The 23,469-nt window shown below is 40.4% G+C and overlaps 1 protein-coding gene across 1 annotated transcript in view; it reads left to right on the top strand.

Moving 5' to 3' along the window:
- ERBB4 (erb-b2 receptor tyrosine kinase 4) overlaps positions 1 to 23,469 on the top strand; it is a 381,166-nt gene that overhangs the window by 209,235 nt on the left and 148,462 nt on the right. Inside the window, exons 11-16 of the mRNA XM_067298612.1 lie at positions 734 to 807; positions 3,696 to 3,786; positions 5,326 to 5,525; positions 16,513 to 16,645; positions 18,958 to 19,051; positions 20,584 to 20,738. Of these exons, the coding sequence (XP_067154713.1) occupies positions 734 to 807; positions 3,696 to 3,786; positions 5,326 to 5,525; positions 16,513 to 16,645; positions 18,958 to 19,051; positions 20,584 to 20,738 (747 nt within the window). The remainder of the gene's footprint in view (positions 1 to 733; positions 808 to 3,695; positions 3,787 to 5,325; positions 5,526 to 16,512; positions 16,646 to 18,957; positions 19,052 to 20,583; positions 20,739 to 23,469) is intronic.

Here is a 23,469-nt window from a genome sequence, read left to right on the forward strand (position 1 = left end):
ACCACACAGACTTCTCCAGCGTCTGTCTCCCTGTCTCCAAAGATTGGTTGATTACCTGCACGTTCCAATTCCAAACACTGTGTCTCTTGGAAAACGGAGAGATGGACAGGCATGCTCCACCTGTTCTGAGGTTGTTTTCTACCCTCAGAAAACCCATAAAAATATCATATCATGATTTTACAAAATAACCTTTTTGGGGATTTTTAAAGGACTTTTTGTTTGTGTTAGTCTTCTAATGGGCTTCTTAAGTAAGTGGAGAGTCATAGTATATTTGCCCATAGTGGACGTTCTCCAGGAGAATGTTCCTTACTCCTTTCAGTTTTTTAAAAATGTTGTTGCTAAATGATGGCACTCTCAAAATTAAGGTCAACTTCAGGTTTTTATAATATAACATACCTGATTTAGATTTTAATGTTTGATGGAAGCATCAAACAGGTTGTTCGGAATCCATTAATTTTCTGCAAGCGTAAATATTTACTAAAATATTAATGGTTTGATCCTCAAAGATACTGAGCGCCATCATTTCCCATGAAGATGACTTGGGAGAAGTTAGATGCAGATTCTGCAGGATCAACAGTCTGAAGAAATTGGAAAGTCCTCTGGGGCATGTGCTGCCTGAAAGCAAAGTGGTGACCTTCTGAATACTGCTTCTATGTGGTGTAGCTTTGTGAACCTGACCTTTTTTTTCTTTTTCCTATTCAGAGCATCACGTTTTGTTCTTTTAATCTTTCAGGGACCCATATCACACAATTGCTGCAATCAATCCAGAGAAATTAAATATCTTCCAAACAGTGAGAGAGATAACAGGTAACACCCACTTCTGATGCCACATAATCTGAACTCTTTCTCATTTTGTATTCATGGCGGGTATTTGTTGACTTTTTTGAAGAACACAAGATGCTTTTTTCTTTAAACTGACTGTGCCGGAAATTTGATAGAAGTTTAATACTCAACAACTTCAATATCAGTTTTTATTCACAAGTGTGTTGTCTTTATTTTCATGAATACAGAATGTCCATTACATCTGGGAGGTTTGCACATAAACATCAGAAAACTGAGACCTTCCTGTTAAGTGAGAGATAGGTCTTGGCTCCATGCCAGCGAAGTGGGGCAAGTATTACAAGGGGCAACTAGTGAAAAAAATGATGGCGTAATGTGAGAAACCATTGTCTTCACTTAGTCGGCATGGCTTCACCAAGGGGAAATCATGCCTAACCAATCTGATAGCCTTCTATGATGGAATGACTGGCTGGGTAGATGAGGGGAGAGCAGTGGATGTTGTCTACCTAGACTTCAGCAAGGCTTTTGACACTGTCTCCCATAGCATCCTCATAGACAAGCTCAGGAAGTGTGGGTTAGATGAGTGGACAGTGAGGTGGATTGAGAACTGGCTGAATGGCAGAGCTCAGAGAGTTGTGCTCAGTGGCACAGAGTCTAGTTGGAGGCCTGTAGCTAGCGGTGTCCCCCAGGGGTCAGTCCTGGGTCCAGTCTTGTTCAACTTCTTCATCAATGACCTGGATGAAGGCACAGAGTGCACCCTCAGCAAGTTTGCTGATGATACAAAACTGGGAGGAGTGGCCGATACGCCAGAGGGCTGTGCTGCCATTCAAAGAGACTTGGACAGGCTGGAGAGGTGGGCAGAGAGGAACCTCATGAAATTCAACAAAGGCAAGTGCAGGGTCCTGCACCTGGGGAGGAATAACCCCATGCACCAGTACAGGCTGGGGGTTGACCTGCTGGAAAGCAGCTCTGCCGAGAAGGACCTGGGAGTGCTGGTGGACACCAAGTTAAGCATGAGGCAGCAATGTGGCCTTGTGGCCAAGAAGGCCAATGGTATGCTGGGGTGCATGAGGAAGAGTGTTGCCAGCAGGTCGAGGGAGGTGATTCTCCCCCTCTACTCAGCCCTGGTGAGGCCCCATCTGGAGTCCTGCGTCCAGTTCTGGGCTCCCCAGTCCAAGAGGGATGTGGCACTACTGGAGCAAGTCCAGCGAAGGGCCACAAAGATGATTGGGGACTGGAGCATCTCTCTTATGAGGAAAGGCTGAGAGAGCTTGGCCTGTTTAGTTTGGAGAAGAGAAGGCTGAGAGGAGATCTTATCAATGTGTACAAGTATCTGAAGGGAGGGTGTCGAGAGGATGGGGCCAGACTCTTTTCAGTGGTGCTGAGCGACAGGACGCGAGGCAATGGGCACAAACTGAAACACAGACACTTCCATCTGAACATGAGGAAAAACTTTTTCACTGTGAGGGTGACAGAGCACTGGAACAGGTTGCCCCGAGAGGTGGTGGAGTCTCCTTCTCTGGAGATATTCAAAACCCGCCTGGATGCAATCCTGTGCAATGTGCTCTAGGTGACCCCGCTTGAGCAGGGGGGTTGGACTAGATGATCTCCAGAGGTCCCTTCCAACCTCAGTGATTCTGTGATTCTGTGATTCTGTGAATGCATTTGAAAAAGGCGTTGGAAAAAAAGATAAGCCAGTCTGTTTTTGCAGCTACTTCTTTTGGTCTGACAGCAGATGATGCTGTGAATCTAGCTTATGGGATTTAAAGATAAAAGTATATTGTGTGAGATGGTAGCCCCTCCCATCTTTTGTGGCATTTCAGTGGGGTCCTATAGTTAGAAGTCTGTACTTACTGACAGAGTTTGCATCTTGTTTACTGTTGTTTCAGCATTTGAGGAACAGGAGGGAAGATACTAACAAGTTTGAGATCTCAATTAATCGCTGATCGTGTACAGATAGGGAAATACAAAATAAACTATTTGCACATAAAAAAAAAAAAACCTTTGGCCACTGCAGCACAACTGTAGCTGAGCAGAGCTCAGCAAGTGTTTGGCATTTATAATGAGTTCACTCCCGCTGCTTCACCTTTCAAAAGATGTGAATTGTCTGTCAACAACCAGAATGATTTCAGTGAGACAGTGGGATTATAAAAATTAAAATAAGCCCTAAATCTCTCCCTAATTAATGTCATATATAATTTGGCACCTGGGTATCTATAACTGTTTCCATTCTTTAAGCACATCGTCTGACAGTCTCAGCTCTGATACTTAAGTGGAACTACCCGTATGCTGTGAAGGATATACTGCATTTAAGTCCTGTACTTAAAATCATAGGGAACAGCACTCTGTAGACGTCTGTGTAACACAAAATAAATAGTTCCATTTACTACTTGTGCATAAGAATGCTCTTCAGTGAAGAACTGTCCTCAGACACATTCACAAGTGGCTGTGAGCTCTTTGTTTAAAGAAAGTTCTGTTATCTTTTAATGCATCAGAATAGATTTCTCAACTTCTGTCCCAAGTCTCTAGCACATCTTAAAACTCGTGTTCTAATTTCAGCCAAATCTTCATTCTGTCTCCTGCTCTTGTTCAGAAAAGGCTGGGAGGCCGTGTGAATTTTGAACTTGGGTATTTCAGATTGGCCTTAAGTATGGATGTTGAGAGTGGACTAGTGCTGAGGTTGCTGCTGTAACAGTGCTGTAATCCTTCTTTGCTTTCCTGGAGGAGACAGTGCTGAGCAGGCTGATGAATTCAAAGAGCTCTGCAGCATTCATTATCTACTTATTTCTTTTTCCCAAACAAGCACAGTCTTTGGGTTAAAGGTTAAGCCTGTCCTAATGCATGTATGTGATAAAAAAGACTTTATGGCTGAAATGATGAACATTCACGTATACGTCTGTTTCCTTCTCCTTCAGGGTATTTGAACATACAGTCGTGGCCTGAGAATATGACAGATTTCAGAGTGTTTTCTAACTTGGTAACTATTGGTGGAAGAGCTCTGTATAGGTAATGTGTACTCTATTTATGGAATCATTTTGCAGTGTTATTAGTATTCAAAGATTCTCTGTTTAGTACTATAGAATGCAACGTCCTTTGGGAAGGGCATCATAAATTCATTTGTTTTCTCTGTTACCAAGGAATTCATTGATAGTATTTTTGTTTGCTTGTCCCTGTTTATAAGAGCAATAATTTTTGAACATAACAATAAAAAAAAAATCAAACATCTTGGTTCTCTTTTGTAGCCATTAACTCATTGTCCAAAAATTACTTTTTATGGTGGTCATAATCTGCCCTCAATTTTAAAATACTTTATGAATGTGAAATATAACTTAAAAAAAATAATAATAGAGCTTAACCCAGTTATCTGGCAGGTCATACTGTTCACTGAAAAATTCTGATTTGAAGTGCAAGCTCATGTGTCTATAGAATGATGTGGTCTTCAGAAGCAATAGAGACACATACAAGGAAGATCACTGAGATCCCTGAAGTACTTTGCAGATGGAGCCTGCATTGGCTCTGTATTTCCATTTTTACAAGTGATGTTTTGGTATGAAAGCTGATATGGATGAGTTGGTTTTGGAGAGAAGCAAATATAGTGAGAAATAATGGGGGAGTGCCGCAAGATATCTATGGGATATATACAGCAACCCCTGGTTCCCAATTGTGTAAATGGAGTAAATTAGTTATGGGATTCTGCTGATATCTTAAACAACAGCCCAAGCAGATTATGAATAGCAGTGAAACCTTGAGATTGAATTACAGCCCAGGATTCTGTTTGGAAACAGCAATTTTTATTAAGAACAGCTGGAAAACAATTATAATCATTTAATGTAATAACTTAAAGGATGCCCAGAAACTGGATATTGGCTTCACTAATTTTCAGTCATAAAATACGTGCAGTCATTTCCATGTTACACAGACAATCATTTACTATTCCTTTGATGAAGAAAAATAACCACATATTACAATAAAAGAAAAATGAATTGTAGAAAGTGGACTCGAAGAGTTTCCTTGAAAATAGCAATTTCTTCCTGTATTACTATAAATGGCATTAATTTAATGTCTGACAGAAGACTTTAATATACTATGCATGACTTTGCTCGTCCTTAGCTTATAAACTATCAGAGTATTAATTTCATCTTCTAAAAAAAAAAAGAAAAAAAAACTTTCTGTATTTTCTTCAGTTTTCACAACAGCACTTTATTTAAAAATAAAAGTTAAGGTAAAATGGATGAAATGGAACTGTGTGCGACTTAGTAGTAGCTCTGACCCATTTGGCCTAGTGTTGTGAGCATCACAGCTTGTAGTATCACAATTCTCACAAGGCTCATAATTTTCTAGGCAATAAAACAATGTGTGTTGGCTCATATAATACTTGTGTTGTCATTTTTATCGCACCAAGATAAAAGCATTCTGACCAAACTTCAGTTTTGCAGAAAAGGTCATCTTGCCATTTGAAAATCATTCTAGTGGGAAATTCCCAACCAGCTGTAATAAATTCCACCTTCTGGCAATAATTCCTGTTCTCTCTCGTTTTCATGACAGTGGCCTTTCTTTACTCATCCTAAAGCAGCAAGGCATTACCTCTTTGCAGTTTCAGTCCTTGAAGCAAATCAGTGCTGGCAACATCTACATAACGGACAACAGTAATTTGTGTTACTACCACACTGTCAACTGGACCAGCCTCTTCAGCACGCCCAGTCAAAAGACCGTGATTCATCGAAATAAAAAAGCTGAGAACTGCAGTAAGTACTGCTCAGTGCATATCTTTTTGCTGTGATTGGCTCATTGGTGGAAAAATGTTATAACTACTGAAGGGATGCGGTGCAGAGAGCAGGCCAGAAACCTAGCTGGTGTCACTTGGCACGAGCTCCATGGGCATCAGTGGTGCTATGATGATCTGCAGAATCTGAGAATTTGGCCCGGTCTGCCTCTGATCAGATCTGTAGGCAATTGAAGTGTTCCAAAGCATGAACAAATGAAAGGGAGAAGAGAGAGGGCACTGCTCCCTTACAATGATTTGAACCTCCCAGTATTAGAAATCCAGTTTCGCAAATACGAATTCTGAAGGCAATAAATGGGCAGTGAATGTTGTGTTCCTGAAAGGCGCTGTTCTGAGCGCTTTGAAAATTAGCCCCCTCTCCTTGTGGCATGAGACTCGCATCTTCCGCTTCTCCTACCCTGCTTCACTGAAGCAGCCCTGCCTTTTTTTAGAAAGGTCAGTTTGGGGACTGTTTTTGATCACTGAGTTCCTTGTTTCTGTCTTTGACCTAACCGATAAGGTTACTAGCAGACTTTTAGTTGGGGCTAGTTGTCTTTCTGGAAAGCTTATGTGGCAATACCTGAAGTAAGATCACAGTATCAAAAAGCAAATGAATTGTATGCAGCTGATGAAGCAGTTCAGTCATCTGGAATCAGACTGAAACTTGCATTAATACAATCATATTGTGGCTGCAGTGTAGTTCATTGTGAGCATCTGTTAGACTGCTAGCAAGAGGAGATGCATTATATTGCTGTATGTTTTAAGTGATATTTCTTGGGTTTGTGCCTTGACCAGCCAGAAATGTTTGCTTTGAGATTTTTCAGGCTGTGGTCCTACATTTAACTTAGTCTTTTAGTTCTTTTCCTCCTCCATTTGAAGTCCTATTCTGCTTTGCTTTAAGTGAATTTGTGGCTGTGCTCATCACTGTACCTTACCATCAGGGTACCTTCCAATATTGGGTGAAACTGTCCATGTCACCTCTGCTCCATTAGTTCTCTCATCTCTTCTGCTGTTTGAGAGCTACATGAAGTTGAAAGTTCTGTTTTGGTAGGTCTGTGTTTTTTATTTTTATTGTTTTGGTGTTTCTCTCCATAAAAGTTAAAAAAAAAAGTGAAGGTTAAAGAAATGTCTTTTGCTGTTAAGTAGATAATGAAGTTGTGATCATGCCAGAGGGTGTGGAGGAAAAGGATTCCTTAACCTCCAGCAGGCCACTGTCCTGCTTATAAACTGCAGTATGCTTTATCCTTTAATGTAAAACATTCTGCTATGTCAGACAGAAGCACATGTTGACCAGAGTTTTTCTTGGTAGGAGTTTTGGGGTATATTTGTAAAAACACGTCCTGGGCCTAGGCTGTAACACTGTGGATTAAGCCCTTAATGTTTGGTAGAATGTTTTGTGGGACGCTAATACAGAAAGTGGCGAAGTGCAGTATTTGCTGCTACTTCTGTTAGGAGGAGGTGTGCAGGGGTGTCCTTTGTGCTAAATAGCTTTGTGCCCTGGCATGCTCTGCTGTAACCCAGCCAAGAGGTAGCAAAGCCTGAGTAAATGGAACTGAGTTGTTGCATGTCAGGGTAGGATAGCTCTCCTACTCATCTAGAGATGATCAAGCCTGTGATGATGACACCACCTCTCTCTGAAGTTGTTGAGTATTAAACAGTCTCTCTCTGTTTTCAGCTCCTCCAACTTTATCTTGTTCTGGAATAGCTCCAGTTGCTCAAAATCTGTGAGCTTTGTATCATCATCTTAATGGCTTCTGTTGTGTTTTTCATTTTTTCCATATCAAGGCCTTTGCTTTGCTTTGCGTTATTCTGAGGGTGAATATTATTTGAACTTTGAATAAAGCCAGCCTTGTGAGGGAAAAGCATGCATTTTCTGTCACCGTCTGCTCCTTAGAAACTTGGAGGAAGGCTCCTGACTTCCCATGAATAGCTAGTGTCTACCTTCAGTCTTGCCAGATAGAGCCTGTAGTTCCAAGATGCAGTCTGTTTTTTGCTGCCCGCCCCAAAGAAAGCCTGCTCTGAAAAAAAACATAAATTATTTGGCAAATAGAGATGGTACTAAGAAAGGGAATCACATCTGCCCAGGGATGGTGGAGTGCTGGTTGGTTTTCCCTGGTTGATTGAGTTGGAGTGGAACAGGATCAAGTGTTCGGGAGAAGTCTAGTTCTGTCCTAGCAGTCTAGTACCAGGTGGATTTTGTATTTCGTGACCGGAAGTGTTAGCCCTTTGAGATTTCATGTAGGGGATTTTTTGGACAGAACAGAATGTGGCTGAAGAAGCACAAAGTCCTGACGATTATGCAGGAATCAATAGGGTTATATTTTGAGGCCCCACTGGTCCCATCTTGCTGTGAGGTATATGGACCTGTGAACTTTCTGGACAGCACAGGATTCTTCTCTAGCATATGAGTATTCTTTCACTACCACACAAAAAACTGCTGGCTGGGGGAGAAATATCTTGTTCTTGGTGCCCTCTGCCATTTTCAAACAGCAGATTGGCTAAAGCAGGTTGATAATAATGTTTCATTTAAGGAAACAGCAACCAGCTCTCTTCCATCCCTAGAGATTTAGTATGAAAATGAAAAAAGCAGTAATAGGGTAATATAGTCCTCATATCTCATAGAGCAGTGGTTCCTCTTTGCTTGAAGCTCCGTATGTTAGAGGATGATGGAAAATGGTTGAGGTGAACTTCATCCAGTGCTTTTCCCTCCATGGAATAGTGTCTCATTAGTTTCACTGGTTTTGAGTATTTGGGGACATAGCAGAACACGGTAGCTTGGAAGATATTCTCATGTTGGTTGTCAGGATTCCTTTTTCAAATACCTCTTTGCCCTCTCCTGTGATGTCTAAGTTTGAATGCCTTGGAAGTGGCCACAAGTACTGAAACATGGGATTCCTGAGCAAATGGAAACTTGGATCTATTGTCAAATCAGCCTCTTGCATTGTAAGTCTTGTCACTACATTTGCACAGAAAGGGAAAATTTGAATTATTTTGACATTTAACTGGTTGAATATTTGCTATAATAGAGACTTCTTTTTCCAGATGAAAAGTACTCTTAAAGATATTATGAAATTTAACACCATATAAGAAATCAATGGAATATAAATGGCTCCAAGGTGAATTTTATGCATGGAATTTGTTTTTACTTCCTGAGAAGAACAAATCTTATTCATTTCACTTCAGCAAGTCACAGTGTAAACTACAGTACCATGGAGCATATGGCCTCTAACCTGTGCTTCTTAAATGGACTGTATTTAATGAATATAGGCTAGGGCCCAAATTATTCTGACTGATCAGAGAACAGTGTCTTAGATAGCTAACTTCCTGCATCCTAAAGGGGACAGTGTTTTTCTCTCTCTGTGCACGTACATGTGAATGAACTGATTAATGTTTTGTGACCTTCTGAGAGGCAGCATTACATGCAAACAGCTATCCTGCTGCTTCAGCTCCATCCATTGGTACCTCTCGAGTTAATGTGTTCTGTTGCAGGTGAGGTATCTAACTAAAATCTTTGAAATCGCTTGCAGCAAGACAGAACTGTCCCTTAGAGCCAGGTGCAATCCTTCAGCATCTTTTGAAACAGCTGTGATTTAAAAGATAGGTCATCAGACTGGGATTTTGGGGAGTTTTCTCAGAGTCTTCAACTGGCTGAATGTGTGTGATCCGAGGGCAAGCCACTAGGATTTGAATTCCTGCCTTTTGGTTTTCTTGCCTGTTCTAGACCCTGATCCTGCAGATGCTTGGGCATATGCCCGTGCCTCTCTGAGTGACAAATAAGACCCATCAGAAGGTAAATAGATGAGTAAATATTTGCAGGATCAGGACCTAACCTCTGTGGTGGAAATACTATCTGTTTGCATGGTAACTAGCAGAGTGTGAATTGTTAGCAAAAAGCATCCATTAAAGTTTTTTTTGTTTGTTTGTTTCTTATGAAGAAACAACTATGGACCAGGTTAATTATTAAAACCACTCTCTGGTATGTTAATTATTAATCCTTTGTACTTGCTGAGTCATCCTCAGCTTGTTTTTACTTTCCTCCTACGTAGTGATTACTAACGGTTTAAAGCAAGTTCCAGCAAACACGAAGCTCATGTAACAGCTTCCAAGATACCCCAGTCAGCATCATATTTGAGTGACTTTTGTGAAACATCGCAATAGGTGATGATACTCTGTGAAGATACCTGATGACGGCGTCAGATTTCTTTCACATACTATTCAATGCTGTGTTCAGCTGAGTCTCTAAGCTTTTAAAGTCAGTGAGAAAATATTGAAAGTTGTTGAGGGAGTTAAATACTTCAGGAAAAGTTCAGTCTCTAGTAATGTCTCCTGTTTGTGATAACTGACATATTAATCGGTAGAGTTTGGCAGGACTCTGATTATTTCAGTGAAGAAGATGAAGTGAAGACAACGGATCTCAGTCAGTGGAAAATGCTACAGAATTGTCCAGGACACAAACTGTACTTTATGTTCCTGGCCCTCAGAATGATATCATTTTGCTGTTTGTGCCACCTCTTAAGAATCTTGAAGTAGTCACCAAATATTTTGTGAGTTTGCGTATAAAGGGAAGGCCACCTCTGAGAAGGCTTTTCCAAAGGCTGGTAAAGTCAGTCTAGGGTAGACTTTCACCCTGTGTGCTTCACTTGTTTGTAGAATGTTGCAAATATAGGAGGAGTTTTTTAATTATTATTATTATTTTAAAAAATCCCTAAACCTCACAATTCCTTGTTGTGACTATATTATTTTGCTAGTACTGTCTCGTGCAGGATCCAGGTGGGTGGGTACCCAGGAGTATGTTCTCTCGCTTCCCACCTTCCCCACACACATTCAGGGATAGGAGAGTCAGCGTCCAAGCTCAAGTGCACGGGGCACACCGAAGGAAGCGGTACCTCTGAGGCTGAGCGCCGTGGAAAGGGCGGCAGTACGTGTTTATGAGCGAGAAGCTTGTGAGCAGCGCAGATCCCGTGAGAGTCCTCGGGACAGACTGGGGTTGCGGGTGGGTTGCAAGAGATGATGCAAGGACAAGTTGAGGCTTCAACAGCCATTTGTACCTGTAGCACAGTCTGACTGTATCTCCAAAGGTTGTTTAAGAGTTCAGGTGGCAAATGAGCATCTTCAAACTGGTTAGCCTAGTGCAAATTAATTGGAGAGCACTTATCTAAATGTGGTGCATGGAGCTTTCATCTAATGTATACTTTAAATTCTCTAATACTATAAACTGTAATATTACATACAGTTTATGCATAAAACTTACTACATAATGAACATTATTAATGCAGAATGAATAACTGTAAAGTTATAAAGACTATAAAGTTACTTGCTAGGATTGTGCTCTGGTAGTTAGATTTTACCATTGCTCTCTGCTGAAGTGAACAATTCACTCTTTTTCTCAGCACAGTTTTTTTTTTTTTTTTTTAATGGAACAATATCAGAGGTGACTCATGTTGGATATGAGTACACAATAAATTAGAAAAAATACTCTTCTGTACAAAGTTATTTAAATACACCTTTCAGCTTGAGACCACTGCAGTGTACAGTGAAACCTTTCTAAGCAAAGGTTGTTTAAATGTGATCATTATGAATTGTATCAATTTAGCCGCTAATTAACAGCTTGAATAAATGATTGCATTCATTATCAGGCTTGATGCAAAGCTAATTGAAGTCTGCGGGAGCTTTTTATTGATTTCAAGGAGCTTTGGATCAGGCCCATAAGTAAATAGCCAAATAATAATTTTTCTTTTTTTAGATAGCTAATCTTCTTGTGTTCCATCTAGTTTGTGGAAGCACATTGAGCCTTTCTGCTTCTAACCTGTGTGACCCCATTAATAGAGAATGAATGCTTGTTCTGAAACTCTCAATGAGTTCCTATCAAAAGCAATATTGTTCGTTCCTTCCACATACAGCCATGTGATACACTAGAGCTTCAGAACATTTTCAATCCATGAAAATGCCAAATAATGCATCTAAAGTTGAAACATTTCTTTATCTCCCCTGTAATTAAAGAAGAGGTTTTGTAAGTTGTCGGGGAAAAAAAATCACTCCTTTCTTGACAAGATTCATTTATGAAAACATTTCTATGACTTAGTAATAAGCAGAAGGAAATAGTGGGGTTTTTTTTAACTGTTGTCTTTTTTCATACACTGCAGGCCCTGTATTGGCTATAGATTTCAATAGGGTGATCATGGTTTTCTTCACCGAAAAGCTCTCTAGTTTCATTTGCATAAGGTTCACTCAGTATACTTCCTGAGCTGCCTTGTGATAGTGATCCTTGCTATTTGCAGGAACGTTTCAGTGTAATGCTGTGTGTGTGTAAAGAAATTCTGATCCTAGAGTATCCTAACAGTTGATAACAGTAAAGAAAAGCAAATCACTAGTAATAAAAACAAAGTTTCAAGTTACAAAACAAGGTGAGTAAGCAAATAGGAAACTGCCTTTTGATTGCCAGCTTGTATAAAACAGAAGAACTGACATTGTTCTTATGATCAGAAATGAGAACAGAGATCTGTAAAGCAAGTTCTTTTTTGTTTTTAACCTGCAAAGCAAGTGTTTTAAGACAGTCATTGACTGGAAAAATAAAGCTATTTGTTTATCAAGTTTGTGTATTTTGGTAGGTTTTTTGTTTGGCTTTTTGGGGGGGATCGGGGGGGTGCAACTTGAGCCTGAAGCTCAAATTGTCTGTTAATTCCATGTGTCCTTGTAACAGGCAATGTCAGGCAGGGCTCATATATTTGTCTGGGCAATGTCAGTCACGTCACAAGACTGGATGAGATAAAGGGAGATTGGCAGGGCTAGGCATGAGGTGCTGGAGTGTGCTCTAAATCCCAAGGCGCAATTGGGGTTGCCCTTAAGAGGACTAGCTGGATCATGCAGAACTTGCTCCTGGGTGCTCCTGTAGGCAATGAACATGAAACAAGGAAGACCTGGTCTTTAACACCAAGTCAGTGCCCCTCCTGAACTATACCATACAAAGGCAATGTGAGACTGAAATATAAATGGTGTGTCTAAAATAGATGCAAAAGGAAACATTGTGTTGTCAATGTATGTAGCATTTGCTATTGCAAAGATCTGGTGTAACTCCTTTGACTTCTGAGAAGTTTAGTCAGTGGCAACATAGTGGAGCTACTGAGGTCTGGCAGATGCTATAAAATGTTGCCTTGCTTAAAAAAAAAAAAAGTTATGGTTAGGATGGTATTGATGAGCTTGTGCGTTTCGTCTCTGCTCACTGGCTTTGAATGGTGTGGTTCCTTCACCTGGACCTCAACAGAATGACTCCTGATTTACAGTACTTTTCGTGGGAAGAGAATGAGACATTTTTATGTAATGGCATGCTAAAAAACTCAGGCCTCTAGTTACTGTGCTGGAATCTGTGAGAGTTACTGCATTCAAACAGAAATTAAATGGCCACGTGGAATTATTCTTAAATTATATTATCTTATGTTTGGCTGTAGCTGACATGTGCTTTGAGGCAAAAGAAGAAGGAAGATACTTCTGAATGCTTTCTGGGTGTTGTCATTAAGAAAATATATGTGATTTAAAAGAAAAGAAAAATTATTCTGGCATTCCAGCCTTGATAAGACATAGGTATGCAGACTTTTCATATCCCAGCTTACTTGTGGTATTGTATTGAATAAAATAGTGCTCAGATTCTGCTGAATTACAGGTGCTGCCTAGCAGAGCCATGCAGAGTCAGCAACAGCACTGTACAGGTAGCAAGCATGCTGGCTAGCAGGTTTGCCTGCTAGGGCTGGAGAACATCAAGTCTTTTATTAGTTGTCAAGCTGCTTGGAAAGATATAAAGGTGAAATGGCCTTTCTCAGCTCTGAATAATGAAAATGTTCTGGGCAGAAAAAGGAGCAAGTAAATGCAGAGCTGCCATCCTCAATCTCGATAAGTCAAAATGTCCAACTGCAAGAACAAAGGAAATGGGGGAGATGCTTCACTCCTCCTGCCTCCTTGTTATGTGGGCTGGAAAAGGGAAGCCTTAAATGTGCCCTGCATGCAGTTATTGCGGTTTTTTTTCTCCCCTAAGAAGTGCTGTATAATAAATTCAGTGATCAAAAAGTGGGATGGCAGTGGGAGGAAGGATAGGATAACTAGCGCATATCAAAGGAAAGCCCCCCTGCTATTGTGGCATGAGCGTCCTCCAGGAGAAAGGTGCAGGAATTGCCTTGTAACAAACAGAGGAGGACATGAGCGCAACATGCCGCATAGATCAGAAAGATGTGTTTGACGAACACGGTGCTGACATCAAACAGTGCTGCATGATGAAAAGAGGTGATTAAGGAGCAGTTAAAGAGAGAAGCACTGTATGAAGCAGTGTGCTCTGCTGTACAGTAGGCTGCTGTGACAGATATTCAGTGGGTTCCTAGTGGGGCGCATTAGGTGTTCTGACTGGTGACATTAAGATGGAGCCAATGCTTCTGCACGCAGAAGAAATGAAACGTGGTATATTATATGCGGTAGCACAGAATAACCAGGGTTAAAACATGCTATGGAGAGCAGGAAGCATCTTCCTGCTAACTCTTTCATGGTTTAAAGGGCTTTGTGTCTCTTAGCTACTAAAACTCAATGTATTTTTTAACTGTTACGGAAGATTGTAGTGGACATATCTAACTGCATTCTTCTAGCCTTGGCAGTGGAGATAAGACCATCAGGTATCCTGAAATGAAAGTAGGGTATAGTTTTTTTCCCCAAAGCATCTTCCTGTATTGGAAGAAATGCAGAAAAGTACTGTCAGACAGAACTACTTTTTTTGTTTTTATTTATTTAATATAAAGCTGCCAGATGACTTTTTGCATTTTGCAAGAGGAATTTCTCTTGATTTTGCTGTGGCCCCTCTGTAAATGTGTGCCATATATACACTGTTGATGTTTTATAGGTATATTTTGTGTGTGTGTGTTCCTGATTGGACATACTCTTTTTAAGAAATTTGAGGGGATTCAGAAGAATTCTACCAACAAACATAGTTTTTAATTTATTATTTGATACTTCCCTCAGGTTATTTCCAAGTGGATTAATTCCAATTGGATAAAATGTTTCAAATAGTGCAAGGGTGAATTCAGATTGAGAGATCTACCCTTTCAAGGTGCCAGGTTTTGACTGAATCACAGTAACTGGACCTTCTTCAAATGCTGGAGAGAGAACATTTGTTTCCTTTTGCTCATTGCTAGTTTTCTCCATCTGTCCCACCTGAAACCATCTTTTATTATCCATTTAGATCTTTATGTAGTGAAGAATTTATATAAAATAAAATTGTAGAATTAATGTGTTGGTTGAAACAATCTTTCCCTCACCCTATGTTCATTTTGTTTATTTAAACTGAATTTTGGTTTTGAGACAGAGACGATTTTTTGTTTTGTGTACTTAATAGTGTTTAATACAAAAGGCTCTTTGATTGGCCCTTTAGGTGCTTTTGTAATTAACAATTAAAAAGTCACAGTAAGTGATAATTTCCTTCAACTTTCTCCCATCATCCATAAGTTTCATTTCATGGTGTCCTTGATTCAGAGGTAGTGTTTTGTATTTTAATTTACTAACCCTTCTATGAACTTGGCCAGTTACTTTTTCAAATCCTGTAAATTTCTGGCAATGCTCCCTGTCAGGAAATTCTGCAGCTTAAGCTACGCTTTGAATGAAGAAAAATCTCAGATTTGAACTCTCTCAGGTTTTTGTATCTTGGAATGCCCATGAAGGGCTTGGAAGAAGCGACAAACAGTTCTCTTTGTGTGTCGTCTTCTTACCATTCATGGTTTTAGAGATCTTTATCATGTTGTTCCTCACCCATTTCTAGGGCTGCTAGTTTATTTACTCCTGGTATAGAAGCCATTCCATAGTTTTGATTAAACCTGTTAAACTCTTTTAAACCTTTTTCTCATTCTACTATATCCTTTCCAAAAGGAACAGACCAGAACTGCATGTAGTACTCAAACTGTGGGTGCACAGTATATTTCTGTAGCGGTAAGATGATTATTTTCTTTTTTTCTCTATACTATTTCTAGAAAATCTCAGCGTTTGATTAGCTTTTCTGATCACTGCATATTGACCTGGCATTTCATAAAACTGTTGATGTTAATCCTAAATTGTATGATGTTAAACCTAAGTTGTAATCTTGAGTTGCAGTAGTCAGCTCAGAGCCTATTATTCTATATGTAAAGTAACCTTTGGGTTTGTGTGGTGGTGGTGTGTGTTTTTTTTTCTCTCCTTCTCATCGGTATTATTCCACATAAAGCACCTTGTATTAAACAGATTTCCCTTGTCTACATGGTTGCTTCACAGAACTCGTTTCCTGCTTTGTGAGGCATGGCTTCCCGTTACCAAAATCATGATTCTTTTTCTGTGGTATACTGTACATATCCATGAGCCCTTTAGCCTGCTCTCCAGAATCATTTCTACCAATTGCAAAATAGCTTGTTTCAAACAAGGAAAACTCATTTTAATTTCTGAGCATTGGCTCTCTGATGACACTTTGAGGCGTGATGGACTTGGTAACAGTTGATGTTGGCTTATCATTGCTTCCATAATCAGTGCTTTATTGTTAAGGGTTCGGTGCTGAATAGTTTTGGTAATCTTATTAGCCTGATTTGAGAATACAGTTCATCAGGCAGGGTAAGAGAAAGATTTGCTCCTCTAGAGGAACAATGATGAAGGTAGAGGATGTGTTCCCCTTACAGAGCCTGAAATTCAGTGACCTCTTCAAGGCTGTCAAGGTTGGAGGCCTTTAACCCTCCACAAGAATGAGAAGATTAGAGGAATAATGCAAACATTCATAATTGGAATCTAAATGGGATTTTGCCACCTCCTCTCTGCATGGCTTATGCTGTGTGCGAGAAGGAGTTGGCTCTTGACTTGCGAGGGATTTTCTTGTCATTTATTTTGAGGGAAGTATCTTCTGTTTTGGGTGCTGGATAAAATATTTTCCCTTTTGGATTTTGGAGGACTGTGTACTTTAATGACAGTGTGCTCTCTGTCTGCAGCTGCGGATGGAATGGTGTGTAATGAGTTATGCTCAAGTGATGGCTGTTGGGGACCAGGGCCAGACCAGTGTCTCTCCTGCAAGCGCTTCATCAGGGGAAGGACCTGCATAGACTCATGTAATCTCTATGATGGGTAAGATGCTTCCCTTGCTCTTTTCCCTAAAGATGCTGATTATGTTGTTCAGAACTTAAATGAATAAGTTACCTTGTTCTTACGTTAAGCAATATTTTGTTTCATTGGCAGCATTACTGATTTGGAGTAAAATATGCTGTGGGATAAGTTTAAACATTTCAGAATCTAAACTTGAATAGAGGGATTTACCTAGTGTTTTACCGGCTAAAGTTTCAGGAAACGTCACAAGTTTGTTGCAGCTTTTGCATTCCTGAAAATGTGAAGAATTTGTTTTAGCTATTTGTTTTTAGATATCTGAAAATAACACCCTGTTAACTCTATTTGAATATTGACACCCCCGTTCCGAATAGCATCAAGTTACGTACTTTCAGATCAGTTAGATTTAGGCATGTGGTAAAGAAATTCTCTGAATAAGGACCTCAGAGAAGGAAAACTGACTCTCTCTTTTTTCATAATACACTGTGTATTTGTACGCAGCTGTAAATAATAAAAATAACTTGAGTTCTCCCCTCCTTTCCTGCTCCCACTGAGGCATGTGCACCATCTTTTCTAGGGGATGGATGGGGGGTAGACCCACGCACCACAGAGACAAAAGGTGACTGAGTCTTTCTTAGAACAGAAAAATAAAGCTAAACAGCTTATGTTAGTTGCAGCAGGAGAAATTAATAAGTAAGCTGTGGAGGGAAGGGGTGGATTTTTTTTTCCCATGTAACAGTATAGCAAGGTCCCTGGCACTTCTTTTATAATAAGGATAAAACACCTAAATGATTTTAGTTTTTTTCCCCCTCAAGGTCCTAACTGAAAATAAAATCACTATATGTTTTTTTTTTTCCTCTTTCTTTCCCTGCCTTGGATACCAATTCATGTGACTGTTATGGAGAGGTTATTGAACGAACTCGCATAAGTACTTGAAAATACTCTAAACTCTTCTTTCTGGAGAATGCATGCAAAAAACCTTGTCAGAGTACAGTTTTATGTGCTTAAAAGCCACCTCCCACCCCCAAATTTGCAGGCCAAAATTATTTTCTCATGTGCACCAGAATAAATTGGGCCAAACTGAATGAGATTCTGTATTGTTTGTTGGCTGGTTCCAACATGAAGCATGTCTCAGCAACATTGCTAGGAGGCTCTGCGTTCACGTGGCGTGACTGGCTCTCAGGTCAGGATTTCTGAACTGTAGCGATTGGGGGATGGTATTTGTGACCTGGGCTTGGGGAGAAGTATTTTTTCCATTGAGAGCTCTGCGTGTTCATCTCACAGAACAGCTCCAGTACATCAGGGTAGGTGTCTTTGTCTTCTCTTTCAGTCCTCAACAGGAAAGCTTTATCTCCAAAGCTAGAGGAGGATCAGCTTCCTTGCAATAGTTGTCTGAGGTTTTCCTCAGCTAGGTTGTTGCAATAGGTCCTAATGGCTGTAGAGGAGCAGAGGGCATCAATTAATCAAGCACAGAGACATTCTCCTTTATGGAGATATTAGTGTAGCTCCACTAACTGTTTAATGCATCAAGATGGCATTCATCGCAAAGCTTAGGTGTCCAGTCTGAGCTAGTTATGTAGGCTCTCTCTGGTTAATGGAGAGAGAAAGACCTGTTCAGATGTTACTTCATCTCATCCTAGGAGATGGTGGGATGAATTGTGTCATGAAGATGTCACAACTTTGCCAGAGGTTAGCTGACAAATTGAAATATGAAGTTACTTTTTTTTCCCCCTTATAAGCAGTTTACAATGAAAAAGATCACCTGGGTGATGGTTTCTTGCAGATATGTGAAATTAATGAGCAATTTTATTTTATTTTATTTTTTTGAGATTCAGGCTTTAGTCTAGAATGGTTGTGTATGAAACGGTTAAGAGCCTTTTGGAGAATGGGATTTCAAATGGTGATGTTCACACAGACTTAACAAAAACAACAGAAAGAAAACTGTAATCAGTGCTTTTGTAATACTTTCCTATCTGATGATGATGTCTCACATGTACCAAGTGGCTCCCTGAATTTGACTTTGGAGTGACAATTCCATAGATACAGACAGAGAAATGAGTAATTTCCTCCTGTAAATGAGGTCCTTATTTCTTAAAGCATGAGGAGAAAAAAATCCCAATAGTTTGATATTGTCAAACAAAATGTCTGCTGCTTCACCTGCCTGTGAGTGATGTTGCTGATGGGGCCCAGTTTTCAGCTTGTGTAAAGCAGTGCAATGCCATTAAAAGAAGTGATCTCAGCTGAAATGAATTCCACCAGGTGAAGAGCCAGCCATTTTAGCTGTTTCAGTCTCAATTTTTGCTTTCTCCTAACCTGTCTGAAAAATATTTCCCTAGGGAATTTCGAGAGTTTGCAAATGGTTCTGTCTGTGTGGAGTGTGATCCCCAGTGTGAAAAGATGGAAGATAATATGATCACGTGCTATGGGCCGGTAAGAACAACATTCGCTATATTGTGGGCTAAGTTAAGGCTGCTGAAGTGTGCTAAAGCACAGGTATTCTCTGTTTACGGAATTGGAGTGGCTATTGAAAGATAATGTTGACAAAAGCAGAAAATATATATATATATTCTGCGTGTGGGGGCAAAATTCTGCTGCTCAGAGTAAACTCCCCTGGATCACAGTCCTTAACAAAATGATTTTAAAGGTAATATCCTTTTCTTTCCTGAGTTGTCTTAATGCTTTACTGGTGCAGATGCACAAAATTGCTTGTTTCCTGTGTGTAGCAACATCCTATATTGCTTTGGCTGCTTCTTTCTTTCACTTTTAAATGACGGGTAGTATTCAGTTGTGTTTTGAGTGACCTCTTTTATCTTTGTTTTTATTCATAATACTCTATTCAGTCCTATTCTATTACAATTTCATTTATCTTTTTTCCACAAAGCGTGGGAATTTGTCTCAATCTCTAAGCAACCTTGAGCAATCGTTTTTTTTCTACTTAGATTAGCTTTTTAGTCTCTTTTGATATGGAATTTCTTGCTTTCATCCTAAAATCAGTGTTAACAGTGGCTATCACCTTTATAATGGCTGATGAATTTTGTTTCACAGATTGTTCTTCTTTTGTGGGACAGAGAGGTGTCACCTCTGTCTTCTGGTCTTTTGTATATTGCCAAGATAAAAAGCAGAAAGTGTCCTGAGCAATGATGAGTTGTATTTTGAGCTCTTTATCAATGAGACAATTTGACCTGTAACTTATTTCCTTATTTCTGTGACTTACCTGCTGCATACAAAAAAAAAAAAAAAAAAAAAAATTACACAGACATTCTTATTTTTTTTTTTCTGCAATGCCGCATGAGGCAAGAATCTAAAATTGCAAGTTTTCAGCCCATGAGGGAAATTTGGATTTGTAGCAGCGCTCATAGATATAGAATCCTAGACCTTTGCCCAAACTGAGCACCAGATCTGCTTGGCTCCACTGGCTTATCACCACAGCTTTTAAATTTTACTCTTAAATTCTCCAGGAGCCTTGGTTTATAGTTCTTAGCAGCCTTGTCTCCATGTGTATTAAGAAGGAAACCCTGTAGTTCTTCAGTATTGTTGTGGCCAGAAACCACAGGCAGAATGCAGCAGAAAATAATTCTGGGATGCAGAGCTAGTGAGTCCCACTGAGAGGCCCCTACAGTTGCTTTGCAAATATTGTTCAATATTGCACAGTGTTGAAAGAAATTTCTCCAACAGATTAAAGTGGGCAAGTCCATTGTGATAACCGCACCAAATAATAGGAAGAAACCTATTTAGCAGCTGGAGTTACTCTCTAAAGAGTAACTTTATGGCCAAATGCACCAGGATTTACATGTGGGCCTCTCCTTAACAGTAGCCAGAGCCTCTCGGCTAACTTGCCGTTTGTTGAGAGGGAAATGCCATTGCAGTTATTGCTGAGTGTGCTGTCAGTCAAGGACCTGCAATTCTAGTGCAGTAAAAGGCAGAGTAACTTGAATGCACTGCATTTCTTCCATGCTCTCCAGGGACCTGACCACTGCACAAAGTGTTTCCATTTTAAGGATGGTCCAAATTGTGTGGAAAAATGTCCCGATGGCTTACAGGGGGCAAACAGCTTCATTTTCAAATATGCTGACGAGGATCGTGAGTGCCATCCTTGTCATCCAAACTGCACCCAAGGGTAAGTGCAAATTCTGTGAACTGAGCCATTCCAGTTACTGTTATAGCATGTCATGATTTAGATGCAGTTTATCTTGGTAAAGCATTTGCCTCGTTCCAGAAAATAGTGTGTGTGCAGGCAGCAGTAACATAACTTTTCATTTCCAGATCTGTCATTACATTCAGGTTCCAGTCGTGAATGTCCAGCAGCTTTTCAGAAAAAAAACGTATACCCCTTTTGAAAAGCATACAGCAATGCTCTTAGATTTCTTTCTAGCTAGTGCTGATTTATATCAAATGTTGCTATTGACATTTGTGTGACTGTTGGCCTGTACAATGACTTTATTTAGTATTTATGTGTTGACAGAATTTTTATCCCTGCTCCCCGGTATTGATGGACTCCCCCCTGCAGCGATTCTGGGAGACAAAAAAGGGTTACTGCTCCCTTTTACAGATGGGAACTGATGCAAAGGGTTTGTCTGAAATCCGAGTTTGTGCAGGAATCTGAATCTGAGCATTACTTACCCCAAATCACCTGTTGCATTTGAACATGTATAGGCTATTGTATCTGGGTCAGCATTAAGAACTCGTGCAACAAAATAACAGTAGTCAAATACACAGCTGCTATTTTACATGGGACGCATGAGTTAGAAAGGTCTTTTTGGCAAGACGGTTGGTGATGTCCGGCATACAAAGGGGAGAGGCAGCCTGGGGGAAAAATGAAAAAACTTCAGCCAGTGAAATCATCTTCCACAAGAGGCTTTTATTGTTCAGCAGCTAAAATTAAACCAGTAAATTATTCAATGTAATCCTGATGTCAACAGCTGTTGCCATTCAAAATGAGACCTTTTGCTGGTTTTGCAAATCTAATTACAATAGAGCCATTAGGGAAATGAAAGTGAGATCGCAAAGACACAGCCAGGATCTGTTACAGATTTGTCTTCCACTCAGACCCTGTAAATCAGTTATGCAATAAGAAAAATGCTGCTACTGTAGGAGAAGAGTGTAAGAAGAAACAATACAAAAAGACGAACTTGCTTCAGGAGCTCCAGTCCTGGCTGTAATAGAAGGTGGAAGCACCAATTCTGATCGAACCTGACAGTCCCAGCTATGGCCAATGGATTTACTGTCCAGCCTGCATAAACAGACCAGCATGAGACAGACCTTCCCATTGCCTCCTCTGTTCTGGCTGATCTAACTCTTACCAGTTTTTGAGGCACAACTGTGTTCCACCTGGACAAGGAAGAGAACAGAGTATTTTCCATTCCTTTCCAGTTCCTAATATGCACCTGTGTTTTGCAGGTTGTCTCTTTGCTCTTATCTCCCTGGGCAGAATGGGGTTGAGAAGGGAGGCCTTTACACCTTGTGGTGAAAATCTGGCATTCTAGTCCCTAAACAAATAGGAAGGGCATTAGGCAGCTGTGACTGAATTTGCTGGTGTTCATTGGCAGCCCTTAGTGATGTAGCATTCCTGGACGCTGAGTATCTATGTTGTCATTTTAACCCTAAACTTCCAGCTTTCCCTTCTTTTCTTTCTGCAGCCTTCTGCTCCAGCTGATTAGGTGAAAGAATGTCTTCTATAGCATAATGTGCAATCCCCAGAGAAATGACAAGGTACTAATAGTGAAGGTGCCAAGGATTTCTCCTGGGTTACATGGGCAAAAGTGTGGTCATCTTCCAGATGAGGAGCTCTCCCTTTGCCATCAGTCAAATACTAGTCCTCACAGAAATCCTCATCCTCTTCTTATTAAAGGGTTAATATATCTATTCTTAGGTCTTCTGTCACTCCTAAAAACACCCCCCCCCCCCCCCCCCCCAAAATCTGGGTAACTATAGATACCTTTTCTAATGTTTCTAAAGGCTTTCTGGAATGTGCTTCTCTGTAGTTCTGGTAAACTGTGATGATCATAATGAGTGCCCCAGAGGCCTGGGGTTTTATGCGTTGTCCATCTTCTTGCCAATGTTGTCAGGGTCTTGCTGCATATGCCTACAGAGAGAAGAGGAATCAATTAGTCTCCTTTGCTTCCAATGCTGAATTCTCTAGTTTCATATCCTTCCTTGAGAAATGAGTATTTAAATTCCTCGCCCCCACCACCCCTGCCTTCAGGATACTTCAGTAAAATAGAGTATGGGGGGAAACACATCTTGGTATTTGTCTCTCTTGATATTTGGCCCACAACTGAATGGTACAGAGAAACCGTAGTTGTACTCCATCTAGCATGTCTGTTCTCCTCTCTGTCAGATCAGTTGCTGGAATAAAACCGACACGCTAGCAGTACAGCTTAGGTACTTGTCAAAAAGTGTTGAGCTGCTGCAGAGCGCTGCTCCCAGTGCAGTATTTTCTCACTCCTGCAATGCTGCTCTCTCTGAATCAGGGTGCTGGCTAAAATGGATTGTTAGTTCTCATACTTTGTTTCTAGTCAGCCCCAACCTTTGCTGTCACAGAGGCAGGTATCTGTCCCACCTCCACGTTGCCTGCAGAGCACTTTGCTACAATTTCTTCAAGGCACTGGCAGATGATTGCTTAACACCCCGGAACGTGAGATTTGATTATACCATTCTCCTCCCTTATTGAAGTATAATGGCTACTCCTGTTAATAGTTGTGTCGTTATCCAGCTCTGTTAATGGTCTTACATTGACCAAGAGAACTGTCGAGGAGTGACTTCTCTTGGCCTTGCATCCATGTGATAAGCATCAGCTACTTGAAGCCAGTTTGGAGCAGAGCTGAGGTGCATGAGACAGCTATTTCATT

This window comes from Apteryx mantelli, chromosome 6, assembly GCF_036417845.1.
Source record: "Apteryx mantelli isolate bAptMan1 chromosome 6, bAptMan1.hap1, whole genome shotgun sequence".
In the NCBI taxonomy this organism is placed as follows: Eukaryota; Metazoa; Chordata; class Aves; order Apterygiformes; family Apterygidae; genus Apteryx; species Apteryx mantelli.